The 22,803-nt window shown below is 42.1% G+C and overlaps 1 protein-coding gene across 1 annotated transcript in view; it reads left to right on the top strand.

Moving 5' to 3' along the window:
- LOC138666538 (zinc finger protein 850-like) overlaps positions 1-19,894 on the top strand; it is a 129,149-nt gene extending 109,255 nt beyond the window's left edge. The window contains exons 21-22 of the mRNA XM_069754750.1: positions 257-347; positions 17,578-19,894. Of these exons, the coding sequence (XP_069610851.1) occupies positions 257-347; positions 17,578-19,178 (1,692 nt within the window). The 3' untranslated portion in view covers positions 19,179-19,894. The remainder of the gene's footprint in view (positions 1-256; positions 348-17,577) is intronic.
- The last annotated feature ends 2,909 nt before the right edge of the window (positions 19,895-22,803 follow it).

Raw genomic sequence — 22,803 nt, 5'->3', positions numbered from 1 at the left:
GGAAAGATCCAGAAGCTCAGATCCAACACTGGAACATTGACTAGGAGCAAGGAAGACAGAATCAGGCGGAGTTAAATAACAAAGCAGCCAACGAGCTCACCAGAACACCTGAGGGAGGAAGCTCAGAAGCTGCAGTACCACTTGTGACCACAGGAGTGAATTCAGCCACAGAATTCACAACAGAGATGGCAGGATTAGAGTTGATCATAGATGTGACTTCTCCATCTGTCTGTGACTTGTACAATATTTGTTTCAGGGTGAAGCTCTGACCCATATTAATACTATAGAAAAATATGTGAGGGTTGATGAGGGGTGTAAAGAGGAGATTCTTTTGGATGACAGGGCAGGTGAGTAATGGCCTCTATGTTTTACTTATTCACTGATTGGTATAAATATATGTTTGATTCGATTGAATTTGCACTATGTTCTGTACTGCTATGTATGCCACATGACCAGCAATGCATAAATTTAGCTATGAGAAATTAATTTTTCGGAGACATCTGTTTAATGCCTTGATAAATTTGTATTCTGAGCTGGGAATCTTCCAAGAGGAAAACATTGGGACATTTTAACCCCTTCACCCCAAAGCCTGTTTTCACCTAAGTGACAGGGCCAATTTTTACAATTCTGATCACTTTATGAGGTCATAACTCTGAAACGCTTCAACGGATCCTGGTGATTCTGAGATTGTTTTCTCGTGATATATTGTACTTCATGATAGTGGTAAAACTTCTTCGATATGACTTGCATTTATTTGTGAAAAAAACAAAAATTTGTCGCAAATTATGAAAATTTAGCAATTTTCAAACTCTTAGTTTTTATGCCCTTAAATTAGAGAGTTATATCACATAATATAGTTAATAAACAACATTTCCCACATGTCTGCTTTACATCAGCACAATTTTGGAAACATAATTTTTTTTTGTTAGGGAGTTATAAGGGTTAAAAGTTGACCAGCGATTTCTCATTTTTGCAACAAAATTTGCAAAACCATTTTTTTTACGGACCACCTCACACTTGAAGTGACTTTGAGGGGTCTATATGACAGAAAATGCCCAAAAGTGACACCATTCTAAAAACTGCACCCCTCAAGGTACTAAAAACCACATTCAAAAAGTTTATTAACCCTTCAGGTGCTTCACAGGAATTTTTTGAATGTTTAAAAAAATTGAACATTTAACTTTTTTTTTTCACAATATTTTTACCTCAATTTGTTTCATTTTACCAAGGGTAACAGGTGAAATTGGACCACAAAAGTCGTTGTACAATTTGTCCTAAGTACGCCGATACCCCATATGTGGGGGTAAACCACTGTTTGGGCACATGGCAGAGCTCGGAAGGGAAGGAGCGCCATTTGACTTTTCAATGCAAGATTTGCTGGAATTGAGATCGGAGCCCATGTCACGATTGGAGAGCCCCTGACGTGCCTAAACAGTGGAAACCCCCACAAGTGACACCATTTTGGAACGTAGACCCCCTAAGGAACTAATCTAGATGTGTGGTGAGCACTTTGAACCTCCAAGTGCTTCACAGAAGTTTATAATGTAGAGCCGTAAAAAAAAATTCATATTAATTTTCACAAAAAAATGATCTTTGTGCCCCAAATTTTTTATTTTCCCAAGGGTAACAGGATAAATTGGACCCCAAAAGTTGTTGTGCAAGTTGTCCAGAGTACGCTGATACTTCATATATGGGGATAAACCACTGTTTGAGCACATGGCAGAGCTCGGAAGGGAAGGAGTGCCATTTGACTTTTCAATGCAAAATTGGCTGGAATTGAGATCGGACGCCATGTCAGATTTGGAGAGCCCCTGACGTGCCTTAACAGTGGAAACCGCCCACAAGTGACCCCATTTTGGAAAGAAGACCCCCTAAGGAACTTATCTAGATGTGTGGTGAGCACTTTTAACCCCCAATTGTTTCACTAAAGTTTAGAATGTAGCATTGTGAAAATTAAAAAATCATTTTTTCTTTTCACAAATTGATGTTTTAGCTCGCAATTTTTTTTCCCAAGGGTAACAGGAGAAATTGGACCACAAATGTTATTGTCCAATTTGTCCTGAGTACGCTGATACCCCATATGTGGGGGGTGTGGGGGGGGGACCACCGTTTGAGTGCATGGCAGAGCTCGGAAGGGAAGGAGCACCGTTTGAAATGCAGACATAGATGGAATGGTCTGCAGGTGTCATGTTGCATTTGCAGAGCCCCTGATGTACCTAAACAGTAGGTTCCAAGTGACCCCATATTGGAAACTAGACCCCCCAAGGAACTTATCTAGATGTGTTGTGAGAGCTTTGAACCAACAAGTGTTTCACTACAGTTTATAACGCAGAGCCGTGAAAATAAAAAATATTTTTTTTCCACGAAAATGATATTTTAGCCCCCACGTTTTTATTTTCCCAAGGGTAACAGGACAAATTGGACCCCAAAAGTTGTTGTCCAACTTGTCCTGAGAACGCTGATACCCCATATGTTGGGGGGAACCACTGTTTGGGCGCACAGGAGAACTCGGAAGGGAAGGAGCACTGTTTTACTTTTTCAAAGCAGAATTGGCTGGAATTGAGATCGGACGCCATGTCGCGTTTGGAGAGCCCCTGATGTGCCTGAACAGTGGAAACTCCCCAATTATAACTGAAACCCTAACCCGGACACACCCCTAACCCTAGCCCCAACCCCAACCCCAACCCTAACCCTAGCCCTAACCCTAGCCCTAACCCTAGCCCTAAGCCTAACCCTAATGGGAAAATGGAAATAAATACATTTTTTTACATTTTATTATTTTTCCCTAACTAAGGGGGTGATGAAGGGGGGTTTGATTTACTATTTATAGCGGGTTTTTTAGCGGATTTTTATGATTGGCAGCCGTCACACACTAAAAGACGCTTTTTATTGCAAAAAATATTTTTTGCATCACCACATTTTGAGAGCTATAATTTTTCCATATTTTGGTCCACAGAGTCATGTGAGATCTTGTTTTTTGCGGGACGAGTTGACGTTTTTATTGGTACCATTTTTGGGCAAATGACATTTTTTTATCGCTTTTTATTCCGAATTTTGGGAGGCGGAATGAACAAAAACCAGCAATTCCTGAAATCCTTTTAGGGGGGGTGTTTATACCGTTCCACGTGTGGTAAAATGGATAAAGCAGCTTTATTCTTCAGGTCAGTACGATTACAGCGATACCTCATTTATATAATTTTTTTATGTTTTGGCGCTCTTACACAATAAAAACTATTTTATATAAAAAAATAATTGTTTTTGCATCGCTTTATTCTGAGAGCTAGAACTTTTTTATTTTTCTGCTGATGATGCTGTGTGGCGGCTTTTTTTTGCGGGACAAGATGACGCTTTCAGCGGTACCATGGTTATTTATATCCGTCGTTTTGATCGCGTGTTATTCCACTTTTTGTTCGCCTGTATGATAATAAAGCAATGTTTTTTGCCTTGTTTTTTATTTATTTTTTTTGCGGTGTTCACTGAAGGGGTTAACTAGTGGGATAGTTTTATAGAGCGGGTCGTTACGGACGCGGCGATACCAAATATGTGTACTTTTATTGTTTTTTTTAATTTACATAAATAAATGGATTTACTGGGAAATGTTTTTTTTTTTTATTATTTGGGGATTTTTTTATTTATTTTTTTATACATTCTATTTTTTTTTTTTTTACTTTCTACCATTGTCCCAGGGTGGGACATCTCAGTATTAGATCAGATCGTTGATCTGGCAGTGTGCGTAGCACTCTGTCAGATCAACGATCTGACAGGGAGTTTAGCTGGCTTTCCGGCGCCTGCTCTCAGCAACTCTTAGCAGGTGCCGGCTAGCCAGGTCATTTCATAACCCGGAAGGAGTCCGGCGGACATCTTGGATCCGGGGACTCCTTCCGGGTCACCGGAGCAACGCGATCTCATTGCGTTGCTCCGGTGGGAGAGCGCAGGGAGCCCCCGTCCCTGCGCGATCCCCCTCTATGCCGCTGTCACTACTGACAGCGGCATCAGAGGGGTTAAATGCCCGCGATCGGTGATAGCGCCGATCGTGGGCATTGCTGCGGGGTGTCAGCTGTATATGACCGCACCCGATCACCGCGGCGCTCAGCGCGAGACCACGGTGATCGGTGCGCCGTACTAGTACTGCTGCTGGCACAAATGCAGTGCCGGCAGCGCAGTACTAGTACGGCGCATAGCGCGAAGGGGTTAACCGTCCAAAAATTATCCATGTTTTGGGAGTTTATTCTTGGATCTACCCTGTGCAGGGCAGGGTTCCATCTCAGAGGCAGCACTGTATGAAACATAATGGACAGGCGAAAGATTTCTGACTGTTTAACAGCAGTAGTGCAGTTTGAAACATAATGGACAGGCAGGAGATGTCTTTAGCACTGGCTGCCTTTTCAGTAAAGGTACCTTCACACTCAGCAACTTTACAACGAGAACGACAACGATCCGTGACGTTGCAGCGTCCTGGATAGCGATCTCGTTGTGTTTGACACGCAGCAGCGATCTGGATCCTGCTGTGATATTGCTGGTCGGAGCTAGAAGTCCAGAACTTTATTTGCTCGTCAGATCGGCGTGTATCGTCGTGTTTGACAGCAAAAGCAATGATGCCAGCAATGTTTTACAATGGTAACCAGGGTAAATATTGGGTTACTAAGCGCAGGGCCGCGCTTAGTAACCCGATATTTACCCTGGATACCATTGTAAAAGTGAAAAAAAAAACAGTACATACTCACATTCTGATGTCTGTCTCGTCCCCCGGCGTCCACGAGAGCTTCCCTGCACTGACTGTGTCAGCACCGGCCATAAAGCAGAGCACAGCGGTGACGTCACCGCTGTCACTGTGTCGGCGCTGACACAGTCAGTGCAGGGGAGCTCTCGGCAGCAGCCAGCGCGTGCATTAGCAAGCGCTCCTGCCGAAAGCAGTTATAACCCTGTGGACGCCGGCGGGGGACGTGACAGACATCAGAATGTGAGTATGTACTGTTTTTTTTTTTCACTTTTACAATGGTATCCAGGGTAAATATCGGGTTACTAAGCGTGGCCCTGCACTTAGTAACCCGATGTTTACCCTGGTTACCCGGGGGACATCGGCATCGTTGAAGACAGTTTCAACGATGCCGAAGTCTTTCCCCTGATCGTTGGTCACTGGAGAGAGCTGTCTGTGTGACAGCTCCCCAGCGACCACACAACGACTTACCAACGATCACGGCCAGGTCGTATCGCTGGTCGTGATCGTTGGTAAGTCGTTTAGTGTAACGGTACGGTAAGGGTTGAATCTTGATAAACAGGCAGGCAGCAGCAGTTTCATTCTTGCATTGTTGATAAAGAGCCAGTTTCCCCTGTCCCCATTGATATATCTAATCATTGGAGATAGTTGTGTTAATCACCTGTCTTGGCCAGGCTTGGTTGCTTTCCCATACACCTGCTGTTCTTTGCTGTGCTCTGCGTCAAGTTTTCCAAGTTGCCTGTTGCATCTCTGTGACATCATCTTCCTAGGCCAGGTAGAGATTCACCTTTATCTTCGTGTTGAGACTTCAGTTGTTCAGAATGCTCCAACAATTCTTTTACATTGTGCTATCATCTTGCATGTTTGTATAATTTCTGCATACCCTCAGTCCTGTTGGTAATTCTCTGCTATGCAGTTTCTGGACTAACCCATCACTTGCAGTAAGCATACCAAACTGGTATTTGACTGTTAAGATTGTCCAGTTGTTTTTCAACTCTCCTGTGATTTCTGCAGTTTCTCAGTAGTGACAGTTAACACTCTTAGCCACCTGGATTAACGCACTGTTTGCATTAAGCATATGAACTGTCATTATTCAATATGCTGAAAAAGAGAATGGACAGCACCTCCAAAAATCATACATTGATCTATTGCCGCTAGGCAAAAATATTTATAACTGAACATGAGGGTCTTAGTTTAACATTCTGATCAGTGTATGAAGCCTACTGCTATATCACCGCAAACCTCTTAGTGGGTCCCTATTGCCCTAACGGAGCGGAGCCGCACACCGACCACCGCCGCAGCGACAATGCACCGGCAGGGCAGATGGCCTGAGGCCCCACAGCACCCATCCTGCAAGACAGCCCCCATGACTCCAGACCGCGCCTCCCCACCTGCACAAAGCCACAGCAACAATGGCCACCACACAGCACCCACACCAAATGAAAGGAGTATTGAAATTCGCCTTCCTCAGGCTCTCCAGTGAGAGCAAAAATGGGCTAAACCCCTTTCTTTGCAGTCACCTGCTAATTAAAATCACCTGTGTGAAATGGGAGGAGTGCACGTCCAAAGAAAAAAAAAAAAAAAAGAACAGATCATGCAATATGCTGAAAAAGAGAATGGACAGCACCTCCAAAAATCATGCATTGATTTAATGCTGCTAGGCAAAAATATATAAAACTGCACATGAAGTTGTTAGTTTAACATTCTGATCAGAGTGTATGAAGCCCATTGCCACAGTGTTGGTGCTGTGTGGCGGCCATTTTTGCTCTGGTTCTGTGCTTGAGGGGCAGCGCAGTCTGGAGATACTTGGCCGACTGCACTGCCGGCTCATGGCCGCAGTGGTGGAGGTCAGCGCAAGGCTCCGCTCGAACGATTGGGACCCACTACGAGGTTTGCCGTGAAGTGGCAGTGGGCTTTCTACAGCCTGATCAGAATGTTTAAACTAAGAATCTCATGTTTAGTTATATATATTTTTGCCTAGCGGCTTTAGATCAATGTATGATTTGGAGGTGCTGTCCATTCTATTTTTCTGCATACTGTCGTTATAAAATTGTTGGTGGTTCTTCTGCCTCACTGTATGCTGTGTGCTACTTGGACTAGTCTTCTCCCTCAGTTCTGGCCGTAAGGTCTACTCTGTGCCTTCTACCCGACTGTGCTAACACTTTGGGCTTGTTAACTCACCGTGACCTGCAACTTCATGAATCCACCTCAGTAAATGAGTGGAACAAGCTGTAGGTGTGTAAACACAGATGTACGATATGCTGGATTCAGTATAAGGCAGGGGTCCCCAACCTGTAGCTCGGGAGCCACATGTGGCTTGCGGTCCCATGTATTGTGACTCGCGGCTGTCTGCCAGCTTGATGCATTAGCTCCAGGTCTAGCAAACAGGTATGAAGAGCACATCTCACAATGGTGAATATTGTGAGCAGCTCTGCACAGAAGAGCAGATTTGGATGCACAAGTTTAGAGATAATTTAACTATGGTAAGCTGGAGACAGCATGATACTACTTATCAGAAGAGACACTTGAAGCTGGATGCGACAGTGTGTGGGGAGAATTTTGAATGGGGGTATTGTTGGAACCCGTGGATCTTGGTAATCTGCTTCCGGGTGATTTATGTGGAAAAGCTTTCGTTATCATTATACCAGTAAAGGGGTCTTTGGTTGCCATAACTTTGAGGTGAGTGGGAACTGGATGTGGCTCGTGACCCTCTCTCAGAGCTGAATGTGGTCAGAAAGGTTGGGGACCACTGGTATAAGGTAAGGTTTTCCACACCTGTGGAAGACAATCTTGTCCACTACAGTGTGACATTGCAATGTCTTGCACTTTTTACCCTGCCTGAGGCTGGACAGGGCAGTAAGTAGACTAATGGCAAAATGGGCCAAATCCTGCTATTGGGCGGCTTTATGACCTCTTTCACACGTCAGTGTCTCCGGTACGTGTACTGACAGTTTTCTCACATACCGGAGACACTGACACACAGAGACATGTCCGTTTTTCTCCGGCAGCATGTACAGCAATACGTCCTGCACACGTGCACACGGAGAACAGTGTGCACTCTCCTACGTGTGCACATACCGCTCACAGGAGAGACAGCGCTACAGTAAGCGCTGTCCCCCCTGTGTGGTGCTGAAGCCGGCATTCATCTCTTCTCCCCCGCAGGAGAGAAGAGATGAAAGATCAAGTTTTTGTTATTTTTTGTTAAAAATAAAGTTTGCAGGTGACCCCCGCCTCCCATCCCCAGTGCGCCGCCCGGCCCCTTGCAGAGAAATACTCACCCAGCTCCCGCGATGTCTCCTCTCTCCTCTCAGCGCTGGCAGCTTTACCTGTGTGAGCGGTCACATGGGACCGCTCATTACAGTGAGGAATATGCGCATATTCCTCACTGTAATGAGCGGTCCCACATTACCGCTCACACAGGACAGGCTGCCAGCGCTGAGAGGAGAGTAGGGGTAGTCGGGGGTAGCTGAGATCCCAAAGAACATGATTCAGGTCAGTTTTTGCTGACCCCGGTGTTGCGATCGCCGTTATACAGTATAATGACGACCACACACAAAAAAAGACAAGTCAGATTCTCCATTTAATTTCTCCTCTGATGTGATCGCTCATCAGAGGAGAGAGAGATTTGCTCCCCCGATCGCCCCCCCCCCCTATACTTCTGGAGTCCAGGAATCCCGCCTTGATGTCCCCTGTGTCTTCTTCCAGGAGAAAATGAAGGGCGCATGCGCAGTGCACTCGCCGAGATCTGCTGGCCGGCGCTCGGCAACAATAGGACAATTTTCCTATTGGTTCATTTTGATCACTGTGATAGTGTCTATTACAGTGATCAAAATAAAAAATGGAAAAATAATGAAATAAAAATTTTTTTTTCCATTAGGGTTAGATTTGGGCTAAAGTGAGTTGGGCTAAAGTGAGGGCTAAGGTTAGGGTTAGGGCTAAGGTTAGGCTTGTGGTTAGGGCTGTGGGTAGGGGTGTGTTGGGGTTAGGGTTGGAGTTAGAATTGGGGGTTTCCACTGTTTAGGTACATCAGGGGGTCTCCAAACACGACATGGCGCCATCATTGATTCCAGCCAATTTTGAGTTCAAAAAGTCAAATGGTGTTCCCTCCCTTCTGAGCCCTGCCATGCACCCAAACAAATTGTGTGGTCCATTTTCTCCTGATACCCTTGTGAAAATAAAAAAAAATAGTTCCAGAGTAAATTTTTTGTGAAAAAAAGTAAAAATTTTTGTTCATTTTTTTCCTTCCACATTGCTTTAGGTCTTGTGAAGCACATGAAGGGTTAATAAACTTTTTGAATGTGGTTTTGCACACCTTGAGGGGTGCAGTTTTTAGAATGGTGTCACTTCGGGTATTTTCTGTTATAGTGATTCCACAAAGTCACTTCAAATGTAAGGTGGTCCCTAAAAAAAAAAGGTTTTGTAAATTTTGTTGGATAAACTAGAAATCGCTGGTCAACTTTTAGCCCTTATAACGTCCTAACAAAAAAAAAAATTTGGTTCCAAAATTGTAAACTGATGTAAAGTAGACATGTGGGAAATGTTATTTATTAAGTATTTTTTGTGACACCACTCTGTGTAGAAGTACAATATGTCCCGAAAAACTACCTCCGAATCAGTGGGATACGTTGAAGCGCTCCAGAGTCATAGCCACATAAAGTGACAGAATTGTAAAAATTGGCTTGGTCATTAAGCTGCAAATTGGCTCTGTTACTAAGGGGTTAAATATTCTGCAGTAAATAAATAAATAGCATAGTGCTTGAAAATAATATACGGTGCTTAGTTAACATGTTTTTTAATTTAAAAAAATGCGAAAACCATCCCGCCTCTTCACAGTGACCGTAGTTGATAGCCCTAACTGTAATATTATAAAACCCTTACCGTTTGTCAAGTGACATGTATGTAGATAAGGGCCGAGAGGGACTGAGCCCAACTAGTGGACACACAGCCATGGGAAACCACATCAATAATGCCCAGCTCAGGCCGGGGTCACAAGCGTAATACGCAGAAATGATCCCAAAATAGTGATCCGTATGTCATCCGTAGGCAGGGTGTGGCAGCGTATTTTGCACATGTAAACCTCCGTATGTAATTCGTATGGCATTCATACAGCAAGATTTTCGCGCCGGCTTGCAAAACGGACATACAATGGATCCATGGGCTGAAATATTCATGAAAATATATATACAGTATATATATATATGTGTGTGTGTGTGTTTAGTACAGCACTTGATAGCTTAAAAGCCGGTAATTCAATTGCCGGCTTTTGCCATCTCCTTCCCAAACCCGACAGGATATGAGACATGGTTTACATACAGTAAACCATTTCATATCCCCCTTTTTTTTTTTTTTTTTGCATATTCCTCACTACTAATGTTAGTAATGTGTTTTGCAAAATTTGGGGGCTCTAGCTGTTAAAATAAAGGGTTAAATCGTTGAAAAAACTGGCGTGGGCTCCCGCACAATTTTCTCCGCCAGAGTGGGAAAGCCAGTGACTGAGGGCAGTTATTAATAGCCTAGAGAGGGACCATGGATATAGGACCCCCAGCTACCCCAGAAAAGGCGCATCTGTAAGATGCGCCTATTCTGGCACTTAGCCTCTCTCTTCCCACTCCCGTGTAGCGGTGGAATATGGGGCAATAAAGGGTTAATGTCACCTTGTTATTGTAAGGTGATCTTAAGCCAGGTTAATAATGGAGAGGTGTCAATAAGACACCTATCCATTATTAATCCAATAGTAGTAAATGGTTAATAACACACACAAATTATGAAAAAAGTATTTTAATGAAATAAAGACACAGGGTGTTGTAATATTTTATTATACAATTATTATTTACTTTCAATCCAATTGAAGACCCTTGTCACCTGAAACAAAGTTAAAATAAAAAAACAACAATATCCCATACTTTCCGTCGTTCAGTCTTGTCCCACGCTGTAAATCCATCTGAAGGGGTTAAAGATTTTTATAGCCAGGAGCCTGCTAATGCAACTGTGCTCCTGACTGAAAAATCTTGGGAATGAATGGAAGCAGGGGAACATAGTTACTTAAACTCGCGGTGATGCGCCCCCTGCTGGTATAACCTTATATGAACTCGAGTGTGAGAAAATATTCTGAAAATTCCCACGCTCAAGTTCATATGAGGTTATGTACAGCTATACTATGTGTAGACATTAATTTTATCTATTCTATTCTAACCTGTCAGTGTGATTTTACTGTCCACCGCGCTGAATTACCGGCTTTTCTCTAGAATACCGCTGTGTATTTCTCGCAAGTCACACTGATGGTCCGTGTGTAATCCGTATTTTTCTCGCCCCCATAGACTTTCATTGGTGGATTTTTTGCGCAATACGCTGACAAATGCAGCATACAGCTGAGAAATATACGACAGATAGGATCTGCCCCATAGAAAATCATTGGTCTCTGTGCATTGCGTAGTTTTGCACCTCTCATACGTCCGTAAAACTCGCTAGTGTAACCCCGGCCTCACAGGAAAGAAAGGCAGGCCTCACCTTTATATGCACATGATGCAGACACAGAAGAAAATCCAAAGGTATGAACTGGGACATAAACTGGTGTGCATGCAGCATATAAACGCATGTTCACACTATCCACTAAACAGAAAACAAACAGACACAGAAACATAATGATTAAATACACTGCAGTAAATAAATAGCACAGTGCATGAAAATAATATACAGTACTTGGTTAACATGTTTTCTTATCAAAAAAATGTGAAAGCCATCCCGTCTCTGCGACCGTAGTTGGGACAGTCCAAACTCTAATATTAAAAACGTTACCATTTGTCAAATGACATGCATGTAGTTTGGCTCAGTTCTTCTCAGCCCTTACCTACATGCATGTTACTTGACAAACGGTAAGGTTTTTAATATTAGCGTTAGTACTGTCCCAACGACGATCGCCGTAACGAGGCAGGATGGCTTTTGCATTTTTTTATGAAAAAAAGTTAAGCATTAAGAGTTAATAAAAAGTGTGTTAATTGTCTTGGTCCAGTCCCTAGTTTATTTCCTTTTTTCCTCTCTCGGGACTGGTCATGCAGGGGTTAATGTCCTCAGCCTCCTTCTGGAGCTTGCTGGGCTATTTCAGTCTATCACAGCCTGCTGACGAGTGTTAGTGATAGCTCAAGCTTCCAGTTTAGAGCCTCTGACCCTTGTTCCTTGGTGACCCTCCTGTCTTTGACTTGTATTCGCGTGTATGACCCCGGCTTGTCTCTGACCCCGTCTCTTGGTATCCGTCTCTGCTGCTACATTCTCTGTCTGGCTTTTTGATTCTCTTGCTTGTACCCCGACCACGTCTTCCGTCTCACGTTTTTGGACCCCGTGCTCATGTTTGGCTCTGACCCTCGGCTTAGTATTTTGACTATGTTTATGGTTGCTCCTTCTTGCACTGTTCCTGAATGTTTCTGACTCTGTTCGTCTGACCACTCTTTCATTACCTGTGACACCTGTGCTGTTGTTCTCTTTTGCTACGCTTAGTTTCTAACCTCTTCCCTCGCCAGCTCCCCCTGGTGGAGGTTTCACTACATTAATAAGATATAGAAGGGGCATTCATTAAAGATTTTCCTTGACTCACTTCCTGTGGACTGAGAGCAATGAAACTTGGTTAACAGTTATTGGTCCTTCTATATATAGCTGCCACCTAGGGACACACACTTCTCCCATCTCTTCAAGCAACTGTAAACACCTCTCTTGTAGAAGTTAACAGGTTGCTTCAAAAGTCACTTTGTGACTTCGGAAATCAAAGTCTCATCATCTGGAAAATGCTTGCCCTTCAAAAATAACTTCATTGTTGGAAAGAAGTGGAAGTCCGATCGTGCGAGGTCAGGTGAATAAGGGGGATGCGGTACAGTTTCAAAGCCACAGGACCATGCTTCCATTTGGGCAACATGTGAGTTGTGAACTGGTGCATTGTCTTACAGAAGACGGACATCTTTGGTGAGCATGCCACGTCTCTTGGTTTTGATGGCCTCCCGCAATTTCTGCAGCAGTGAAGCATAGTATGCCCCAGTGATCATGGTACCCTTTTCTAGGAAAACCATCAATACTACTGTGTGCTGGTCCCAAAATACTGTGAGCATGACCTTGCCTGCCGAGAGTTCGGCATGTGCCTTCTTTGGAGGTGGTGATTCATGATGCTTCCATTGCATCAACTGGACTTTAGTCTCAGGATCATAGTGATGGACCCAGCTTCCTTCCTGTGTGATCAATCTGTTTAAAAAGTCCTCGTTTCCATCACTCATCGCCAATAGAGTCTGAGAGCATTCGACTCGTTCCTTTTTCTGGAAAGATGTGAGAAGCCGGGGAACCCAGCAAGCGGATACCTTTTGCATGTGAAGATGGTCTTAGATTATTTTTTTCACTGACCACACACTAATCTTGAAATTTTGGGCCAATAATTACAATGCGATTTTCCAAAATGGCGACCTGCACTTGCTGGATAGTGTGTTCATTAAGGCTACGTTCACACTAGCGTTGTGCGCCGCTGCGTTGGCGATGCGACGCACCGAAAAACGCGTGCAAATGCACGCAAAAACGCTGCGTTTTTTGACGCGTGCGTCGTTTTTTGACGAAAATCGGGCGCAAGAAAAATGCAACTTGTTGCGTTTTCTTGGTCCGACGCTAGCGTCAAAAAAGACGCACGTGTCGGAAAACGCAACCAGCAAAAACGCATGCGTCCCCCATGTTAAACATAGGGGCGCATGACGCGTGCGTCGCCGCTGCATCGCCCGACGCTAGCGCGACGCACACTAGCCGAACGCTAGTGTGAACGTAGCCTAATAGCAGAGTGGGGTCGCCCTAGAATTGGAGCTCTTTGCACCGAAGTCCGACCACATTTGAATTTACGATTCCAGTTCTTGACTACATCATATGATTGGGTATCATCACCATAAGCCTCTTTCATCTCATCGAACATCTCCTTTGGTGTGGCCTTTCAAATAAAGGAACTTGATGACTGCTCTGTATTCCTCTGGGTCCATTATGAAACCTCACACCACTTCAGCACCTGTAAAATCAAGACCGTTGTCAGTTCTGAGTTGCAAATTGGCACGTAACCTATAGAGACTTATATCATTACACATGTGCAGTGGGTCAAGGGAAATCTTTAATGAGTACCACTCGTATGTACAGAAAAATGATACCACTGACAACCCATCTGAAAAAAGGCTCTCATGTGACTGTCACTCAAAATAGTTATATCCCCTAGAATTTGATAATAGGAAGGTAAAAAAGAAGAAATGATCAGTTATTAAGGTCAAAATTGGTTGTGATGCCAAGGAGTTAAAAAACAAGTTGCACAACAAAATCCATGATATTCTCCACGCAGCAAGATTATGAGAGATTGCATATGGAGAGGGTTGATAAGTGGCGGAGTTTTACCCTTGAGGGGCGTAACTAAGTGACTACCTGGTCTTCACTAGGAGTCTCTGATGGTGAGAATAGGCTTGGGTTGTTAGGGTAGACACCAGCTGACACTCCAGGGTAGTGCCCGGACCTGCAGCAGCTGACCTTTGGGTCAAAGGCACAAAAAGAAACACAGAGAGTGAATACAGAGGCGTGGTTAGAAAGTCCGAGGTCAGGGCGGGCAGTACAAGTTCAATGTACGAAGCCAGCTTCCTGAGCGGAGAGATCAGACAGAACAAGTAAACAAGCCGAGTCAATAACAGGAGAGACAAAACAATAAAGCACCTAGACAGGGAACTGGAGACAAACTGTAACTACAATCTTAGCTCAGGCAAGGTGTGGAGGGTGGAGCTGCCTAATATATCCACTGCTGGCAGGGGATAGGCCAGGGAAGCAAAACTCTGCAGGATACAGTCCTATTAAATTCCTGTACAGTCTGACCATACCTCACAATAGCTGGATGGAGACTCTCCAGCATCAGAAGGATGTAGAGGTGCTGAAAGTGTTTGTTCGAGGCAGCTCAGCGAGATGGTCTGATATTGGGAGGAGCAGAGCAGTGGACAAAATGGCGCTTATATACTGTGCGAATCACCAGCATAACAGTCAAACACTGTCTATCTGTATAAAGTGCATTTTGTGTATAATGTCTCTTTCTGTCTATCTCTGACTGAGATAGTCAGAAACAATTTCAACATTCTAGTAGCATTCAATTAAACTGGACAAACATATCAATAAGATATTGGATAAATCAAGGAAATATCCATTCATCTAGGTAGATATCCTCAAAGTCCCCAAGAAGAAATTGACGTCAAATTCTAAGATCATTACACTGTCTGATCGTCAAAAAAACATTCTGGTGCTTGTGGTGACAAGGAAAAATCCCAGGTCTGAGGACCTCCTCGCAGTAGGGACATGATTATTCCCACCCTCTCGAACTCCTCCCCTGATGACTGGGGTTGCAGAGTAAAAAATAACCTACAGCTCTCCCTGAATAACCTGAGCTGGTCTTTCTCTCCCTTAAATTTATCAGGGAGGGCCATTACAAGTTCGGGAGTGACCAGCTGTACATCGGAGGTTACTGACGTCACATCCACTGCCGGCACAGTGTGTGGACAGGCTTCATACTGGTGAAAAAGAAAAACGTATTGGCCAGACATGATGTCACACTAGTCACTACTCGCGGACTAGTATACAAAGCTAGAGCACACCTATGATGCATCCAAATACATAGAAATGTGCTAAATACTTATCAGGGTGCTACACCTTGTATGGAAAATGATTTCATACAAAAGGAGAAGAGAGAAAGACCAATACAAACAATTAGTGCGCACACCTGATAAACAATCAAAAAATACATAGCTTTATTCGTAACCATGAACACACAAAAAATTGCATTAAAAACCATTAAAGCATACAGAACAAACAGAGCAATCATCCAGCACCCCTGGTGCAATGTTAAATACCTGAATTGCCGTGTTTGTAGGAAGAAGCAATAGAAAATATGTACAGGGTGGTCCAAAAGTAGGTGGACAGTATGTGTAATAGGGTTATGAAGTTGGTATTTCAAGTTTTGTTGTTTTTTGGACCTTTTTTTTTTTTTTTTGATGGAACAGTCACAGGAGATAAGTATCTCAAAATTCTAATGAATCAAGTTGTTCCCCAGTTACAGCAACAGCCTAATTCAAATGACCTTTGTTTCCAACAAAATGGGACCCCTCCACATTATTCAAGAGTAGTCTGCGAGTATCTTGATGAAACATTTCCTAATAAACAGATTGGACGAAGAGGCTCACTTGCTTGGCCGGCACGTTCACCAGACTTAACCCCAGTGGATTTTTTCTTTTGGGGAGTTCTCAAGGACAAAGTTTATAGTCGAAAACCAAAAAGTGTCAGTGATTTGAAAAATTACATAAGAGATGCATTTCAAGAAATGAATACCCAAAGAGACTTGTGCAAAAATGTTTGTCGAAGCGTAAGGCTACTTTCACACTAGCCCGCAGGATGCGTTTTTTCTCCATAGGTTTGCATTAGCGATGCATTGCATTGCGACACGTCGCATCCGTCGTGCGACGGATGCGTTGTGTTTTGGCGGACCGTCGGCACAAAAAAAAGTTACATGTAACTTTTTTTGTGCATCGTGTCCGCCATTTCTGACCGCGCATGCGCGGCCGGAACTCCGCCCCCTCCTCCCCAGACATTACAATGGGGCAGCAGATGCGTTGAAAAACTGCATCCGCTGCCCCCGTTGTGCTTTTATTTCACAGTATACGTCGGTACGTCGGCCCGACGCACTACGACAGGCGCATACCGACGCTAGTGTGAAAGTAGCCTAAGAGGCCGACTTCAAAGCTCTGGAAATTGTGATGGAAAACAGTTTGAACACCTGCGTTGATAAAATTTAAGGGCTTTTGTATTATTGTTCAGAATAAAATTTAATTGTCAATATTATGCTTGTGTTAGTAAATATAATTTTATATATAAATCAAAATTATTTTCTGTCCACCTACTTTTGGACCACCATTTATATGAATATTTATAAAACCCTTGACTAGTTCATATTAGAAGTATTACCCATATAAAAAGATAGTAATTTAAGATTTAAGGTATGGCATAGAGGTCACATGCAAAAGATACGCATATTAAATACAGTGGGGCAAAAAAGTATTTAGTCAGTCAGCAATAGTGCAAGTTCCACCACTTAAAAAGATGAGAGGCGTCTGTAATTTACATCATAGGTAGACCTCAACTATGGGAGACAAACTGAGAAAAAAAATCCAGAAAATCACATTGTCTGTTTTTTTATCATTTTTTTTGCATATTATGGTGAAAAATAAGTATTTGGTCAGAAACAAAATTTCATCTCAATACTTTGTAATATATCCTTTGTTGGCAATGACAGAGGTCAAACGTTTTCTGTAAGTCTTCACAAGGTTGCCACACACTGTTGTTGGTATGTTGGCCCATTCCTCCATGCAGATCTCCTCTAGAGCAGTGATGTTTTTGGCTTTTCGCTTGGCAACACGGACTTTCAACTCCCTCCAAAGGTTTTCTATAGGGTACACCTACACGTACACCTGCTCTAAAGTCATGACTTCTATGTACACAGCAATCCTGCTCCTCCTCTTTGCCTTGTTTTGTGCAATAATTCATGTAGCTATGAGACAGACACCACCTAATAGCACCGACTTACAGGCCTCTTTATGATTCTCCATTGAACATTTCATTACAAAAATTTATTGACAAGCAAATTGAAGATTAAAGCTTTAAAAAGCTAGCATTAGAAGAGGAACTAAAAATTGTACAACCTCTTAATATCATAAACTAATAGTCCTCGCATTGAAGTCTACAATTTGTATCCGTCTTCGTCAGCTAATACTTGAATTTTAATACAATTTGTTGCTAAATGCAGAATTTATGAAAAAGTTTGTTTTTTTTCTTGGCAGATGACTGTGTGTCAGAGGGACATCTGACAGTTACTGATTTTGAAGCAGCCGATTATGGTATCACACCATATATATTTGAAGAGCATGACATCATTTCAGATAAACTGCCAGCCTTTCATAGCAAAAATCTATCATCTATTCCTTATCAACAATTCCCACCTTCTGATTTATTACAGACTCTTAAGCAAAATAATAACAAAAGTGATACTGAACATCAAAAAGCTCATTCAGGGAAGAAACCATTTTCATGTGCAGAATGTGGGAAATGTTTTACCAAGAAAACAAGGCTTACTGTACATGAGAGAAATCACACTGGGGAGAAGCCATTTTTATGTTCATTATGTGGGAAATTTTTTACCAGGAAAGAAAATCTTACTGCACATCAGAGATCTCACACAGGGGATAAACCATTTTCATGTGCAGAATGTGGGAAATATTTTACCTACAAAACAAATCTTGTTGCACATAAGAAAATTCACACAGGGGAGAAGCCGTTTTCTTGTTCAGAATGTGGGAAATGTTTTATCAAAAAAGCAAATTTTTGTGCACATCAGAGAATTCACACAGGGGAGAAGCCATTTTTATGTCAAGAATGTGGAAAATGTTTTACTGGAAAAACAATTCTTGTTAGACATGGCAAGACTCACAACGATGAGAAGCCATTTTCATGTTCAGAATGTGGGAAATGCTTTACCAAGAAAACAATTCTTACTGTACATCATAGAATTCACACAGGGGAGAAGCCATATTCTTGTGAAGAATGTGGGAAATGTTTTGCCTACAAAGGGGATCTAGTTAAACATAAAAGCACTCACACAGGAGAGAAGCCATTCTCATGTTCAATATGTGGTAAATCTTATAGCATTAAATCACAACTTGTTAGACATCAGATAAGCCATACAGGTGAAAAGCCATTTTCATGTTCAGAATGTGGAAAATGTTTTAACAAGAAAGAAAATCTTACTGCACATCAGAGAATTCACACAGGGGATAAACCATTTTCATGTGCAGAATGTGGGAAATATTTTACCTACAAAACAAGTCTTGTTGCACATAAGAAAATTCACACAGGGGAGAAGCCGTTTTCTTGTTCAGAATGTGGAAAATGTTTTTCTGACAAAACAAATCTTGTTAGACATAGCAAGACTCACAACGATGAGAAGCCATTTTCATGTTCAGAATGTGGGAAATGCTTTACCAAGAAAACAAGTCTTACTGTACATCAGAGAATTCACACAGGGGAGAAGCCATATTCTTGTGAAGAATGTAGGAAATGTTTTACCTACAAAGGGGATCTAGTTAAACATAAAAGCACTCACACAGGGGAGAAGCCATTCTCATGTTCAATATGTGGTAAATCTTATAGCATTAAATCACAACTTGTTAGACATCAGATAAGCCATACAGGTGAAAAGCCATTTTCATGTTCAGAATGTGGAAAATGTTTCAACAAGAAAGAAAATCTTACTGCACATCAGAGAATTCACACAGGGGAGAAGCCATTTTTATGTCAAGAATGTGGAAAATGTTTTATTGACAAAACAAATCTTGTTAGACATAGCAAGACTCACAACGATGAGAAGCCATTTTCATGTTCATAATGTGGGAAATGTTTTTCCAACAAATGAAATCTTGTTGCACATCTGAGAACTCGCACAGGAGATTAGCCATATTCATGTCCATAATGTGGGAATTGTTCTTCTTGTAAATCCACTCTTTTTATAAATCTATGGGTAAGTTCACACAGGTCGTTTTTTGCTGCTTTTTTTCTGCAGGTTTTGGAAAACCTGATCTTGGCTTACACAGGGAAGGAGCCACTTCATAATTTATAAATGTATTTTATTGACGAAGAGTACCAGAAAATTTACAGTAAAAGTTAAGTCACAAGCCTAAAAGGGAAAGCAATTTAGATCACTAAATGATCATTATTAGGAAATGTGCTGTATGCAATGAGCAATAAACATCAGCAAGTGGAATGCATATAACAAACCAAAATATTTCATCATATATATAGAATACTTTACTTTTTTGTGAACACTATAACTGCATCTTAAAGAGGTTGACCAGTCCTTCTCTGGTATACATGATTGGGACAGTTTCAGAGGCAAACATCAGACAACAGGCATCTAATAATTATGGTGTCTTATTAATCAAATGAGACCAACTGGATGGTTCCCTCTTCAACTGTCCTAATTAAGTAAAACAGCATCTACCTCCACCTGACACCAGACTACACAGAAGAGAGAGGTGTCGGACCGCCCCTTTAAAATTTTGTAACAAAGGATTAATAAACAACTGCTTTTAATACTAATATCCATCTATTTGCATCTATTGTTTTTATTGTCTATGGCCGACGTCACACACAGCGTATGAAAATACGGTCCGTATATTACGGCCGTAATACGCTGAAAATTCCCCAAAATAGTGGTCTGTAGCTCCTCCGTAGGCAGGGTGTATCAGCGTTTTTTGCGCATGGCATCCTCCGTATGTAATCCGTATGGCAGCCGTACTGCGTCTTTTTATCGCAGGCTTGCAAAACCGACATACGGCTATACAAGGGATCCATGTGTAAAAAAAAACATATATACTGTCTATATATAGGCTTTCTAGGTAAGTTCCCACGATCTATGAACAGCCAGCAGAGGGCGCCTCACCGCAAATGAAGCTAAATATAGATCATTGACCTATATTTAGCTTCATTCCCCGGGGTTTTGCAGCAAGGAGCAGCCTGCATTAGCGGAACTCCTTGCTGCAAAATGTTTTAACCCCTTCAGAAGGATTTACATCGTTGGACTTTACAGATCTGCGGAAGGTAAGTATATTGTTGGTTGGGAAGAAAAACATTAGACTTGAACAAAGAAGATCCAGGAAAACATACTCAGAAGGGAGGTAAGAACATTTCTAAAACAATCCACAGCGAGGAGATTGGAACAAAACAAAATCCTCTAAACTGCATGCTCGCAAACGCCAGAAGCCTGACAAACAAGATGGAAGAACTAGAAGCAGAAATATCTACAGGTAACTTTGACATAGTGGGAATAACCGAGACATGGTTAGATGAAAGCTATGACTGGGCAGTTAACTTACAGGGTTACAGTCTGTTTAGAAAGGATCGTAAAAATCGGAGAGGAGGATGGGTTTGTCTCTATGTAAGTCTTGTCTAAAGTCCACTTTAAGGGAGGATATTAGCGAAGGAAATGAGGATGTCGAGTCCATATGGGTCGAAATTCATGGAGGGAAAAATGGTAACAAAATTCTCATTGGGGTCTGTTACAAACCCCCAAATATAACAGAAACCATGGAAAGTCTACTTCTAAAGCAGATAGATGAAACTGCAACCCATAATGAGGTCCTGGTTATGGGGGACTTTAACTACCCGGATATTAACTGGGAAACAGAAACCTGTGAAACCCATAAAGGCAACAGGTTTCTGCTAATAACCAAGAAAAATTATATCTTTCACAATTGGTGCAGAATCCAACCAGAGGAGCAGCACTTTTAGACCTAATACTATCTAATAGACCTGACAGAATAACAAATCTGCAGGTGGTCGGGCATCTAGGAAATAGCGACCACAATATTGTGCAGTTTCACCTGTCTTTCACTAGGGGGACTTGTCAGGGAGTCACAAAAACACTGAACTTTAGGAAGGCAAAGTTTGACCAGCTTAGAGATGCCCTTAATCTGGTAGACTGGGACAATATCCTCAGAAATAAGAATACAGATAATAATTGGGAAATGTTTAAGAACATCCTAAATAGGCAGTGTAAGCGGTTTATACCTTGTGGGAATAAAAGGACTAGAAATAGGAAAAACCCAATGTGGCTAAACAAAGAAGTAAGACAGGCAATTAACAGTAAAAAGAAAGCATTTGCACTACTAAAGCAGGATGGCACCATTGAAGCTCTAAAAAACTATAGGGAGAAAAATACTTTTATCTAAAAAACTAATTAAAGCTGCCAAAAAGGAAACAGAGAAGCACATTGCTAAGGAGAGTAAAACTAGTCCCAAACTGTTCTTCAACTATATCAATAGAAAAAGAATAAAAACTGAAAATGTAGGCCCCTTAAAAAATAGTGAGGAAAGAATGGTTGTAGATGACGAGGAAAAAGCTAACATATTAAACACCTTCTTCTCCACGGTATTCACAGTGGAAAATGAAATGCTAGGTGAAATCCCAAGAAACAATGAAAACCCTATATTAAGGGTCACCAATCTAACCCAAGAAGAGGTGCGAAACCGGCTAAATAAGATTAAAATAGATAAATCTCCGGGTCCGGATGGCATACACCCATGAGTACTAAGAGAACTAAGTAATGTAATAGATAAACCATTATTTCTTATTTTTAGGGACTCTATAGCGACAGGGTCTGTTCCGCAGGATTGGCGCATAGCAAATGTGGTGCCAATATTCAAAAAGGGCTCTAAAAGTGATCCTGGAAATTATAGGCCAGTAAGTCTAACCTCTATTGTTGGTAAAATATTTGAAGGGTTTCTGAGGGATGTTATTCTGGATTATCTCAATGAGAATAACTGTTTAACTCCATATCAGCATGGGTTTATGAGAAATCGCTCCTGTCAAACCAATCTAATCAGTTTTTATGAAGAGGTAAGCTATAGGCTGGACCACGGTGAGTCATTGGACGTGGTATATCTAGATTTTTCCAAAGCGTTTGATACCGTGCCGCACAAGAGGTTGGTACACAAAATGAGAATGCTTGGTCTGGGGGAAAATGTGTGTAAATGGGTTAGTAACTGGCTTAGTGATAGAAAGCAGAGGGTGGTTATAAATGGTATAGTCTCTAACTGGGTCGCTGTGACCAGTGGGGTACCGCAGGGGTCAGTATTGGGACCTGTTCTCTTCAACATATTCATTAATGATCTGGTAGAAGGTTTACACAGTAAAATATCGATATTTGCAGTTGATACAAAACTATGTAAAGCAGTTAATACAAGAGAAGATAGTATTCTGCTACAGATGGATCTGGATAAGTTGGAAACTTGGGCTGAAAGGTGGCAGATGAGGTTTAACAATGATAAATGTAAGGTTATACACATGGGAAGAAGGAATCAATATCACCATTACACACTGAACGGGAAACCACTGGGTAAATCTGACAGGGAGAAGGACTTGGGGATCCTAGTTAATGATAAACTTACCTGGAGCAGCCAGTGCCAGGCAGCAGCTGCCAAGGCAAACAGGATCATGGGGTGCATTAAAAGAGG

The sequence above is a fragment of the Ranitomeya imitator genome, chromosome 2 (assembly GCF_032444005.1).
Source record: "Ranitomeya imitator isolate aRanImi1 chromosome 2, aRanImi1.pri, whole genome shotgun sequence".
Classification (NCBI taxonomy): Eukaryota; Metazoa; Chordata; class Amphibia; order Anura; family Dendrobatidae; genus Ranitomeya; species Ranitomeya imitator.
Note: the sequence above shows the minus strand (reverse complement) of the source record. Positions and strands in the feature narration are given on the sequence as shown.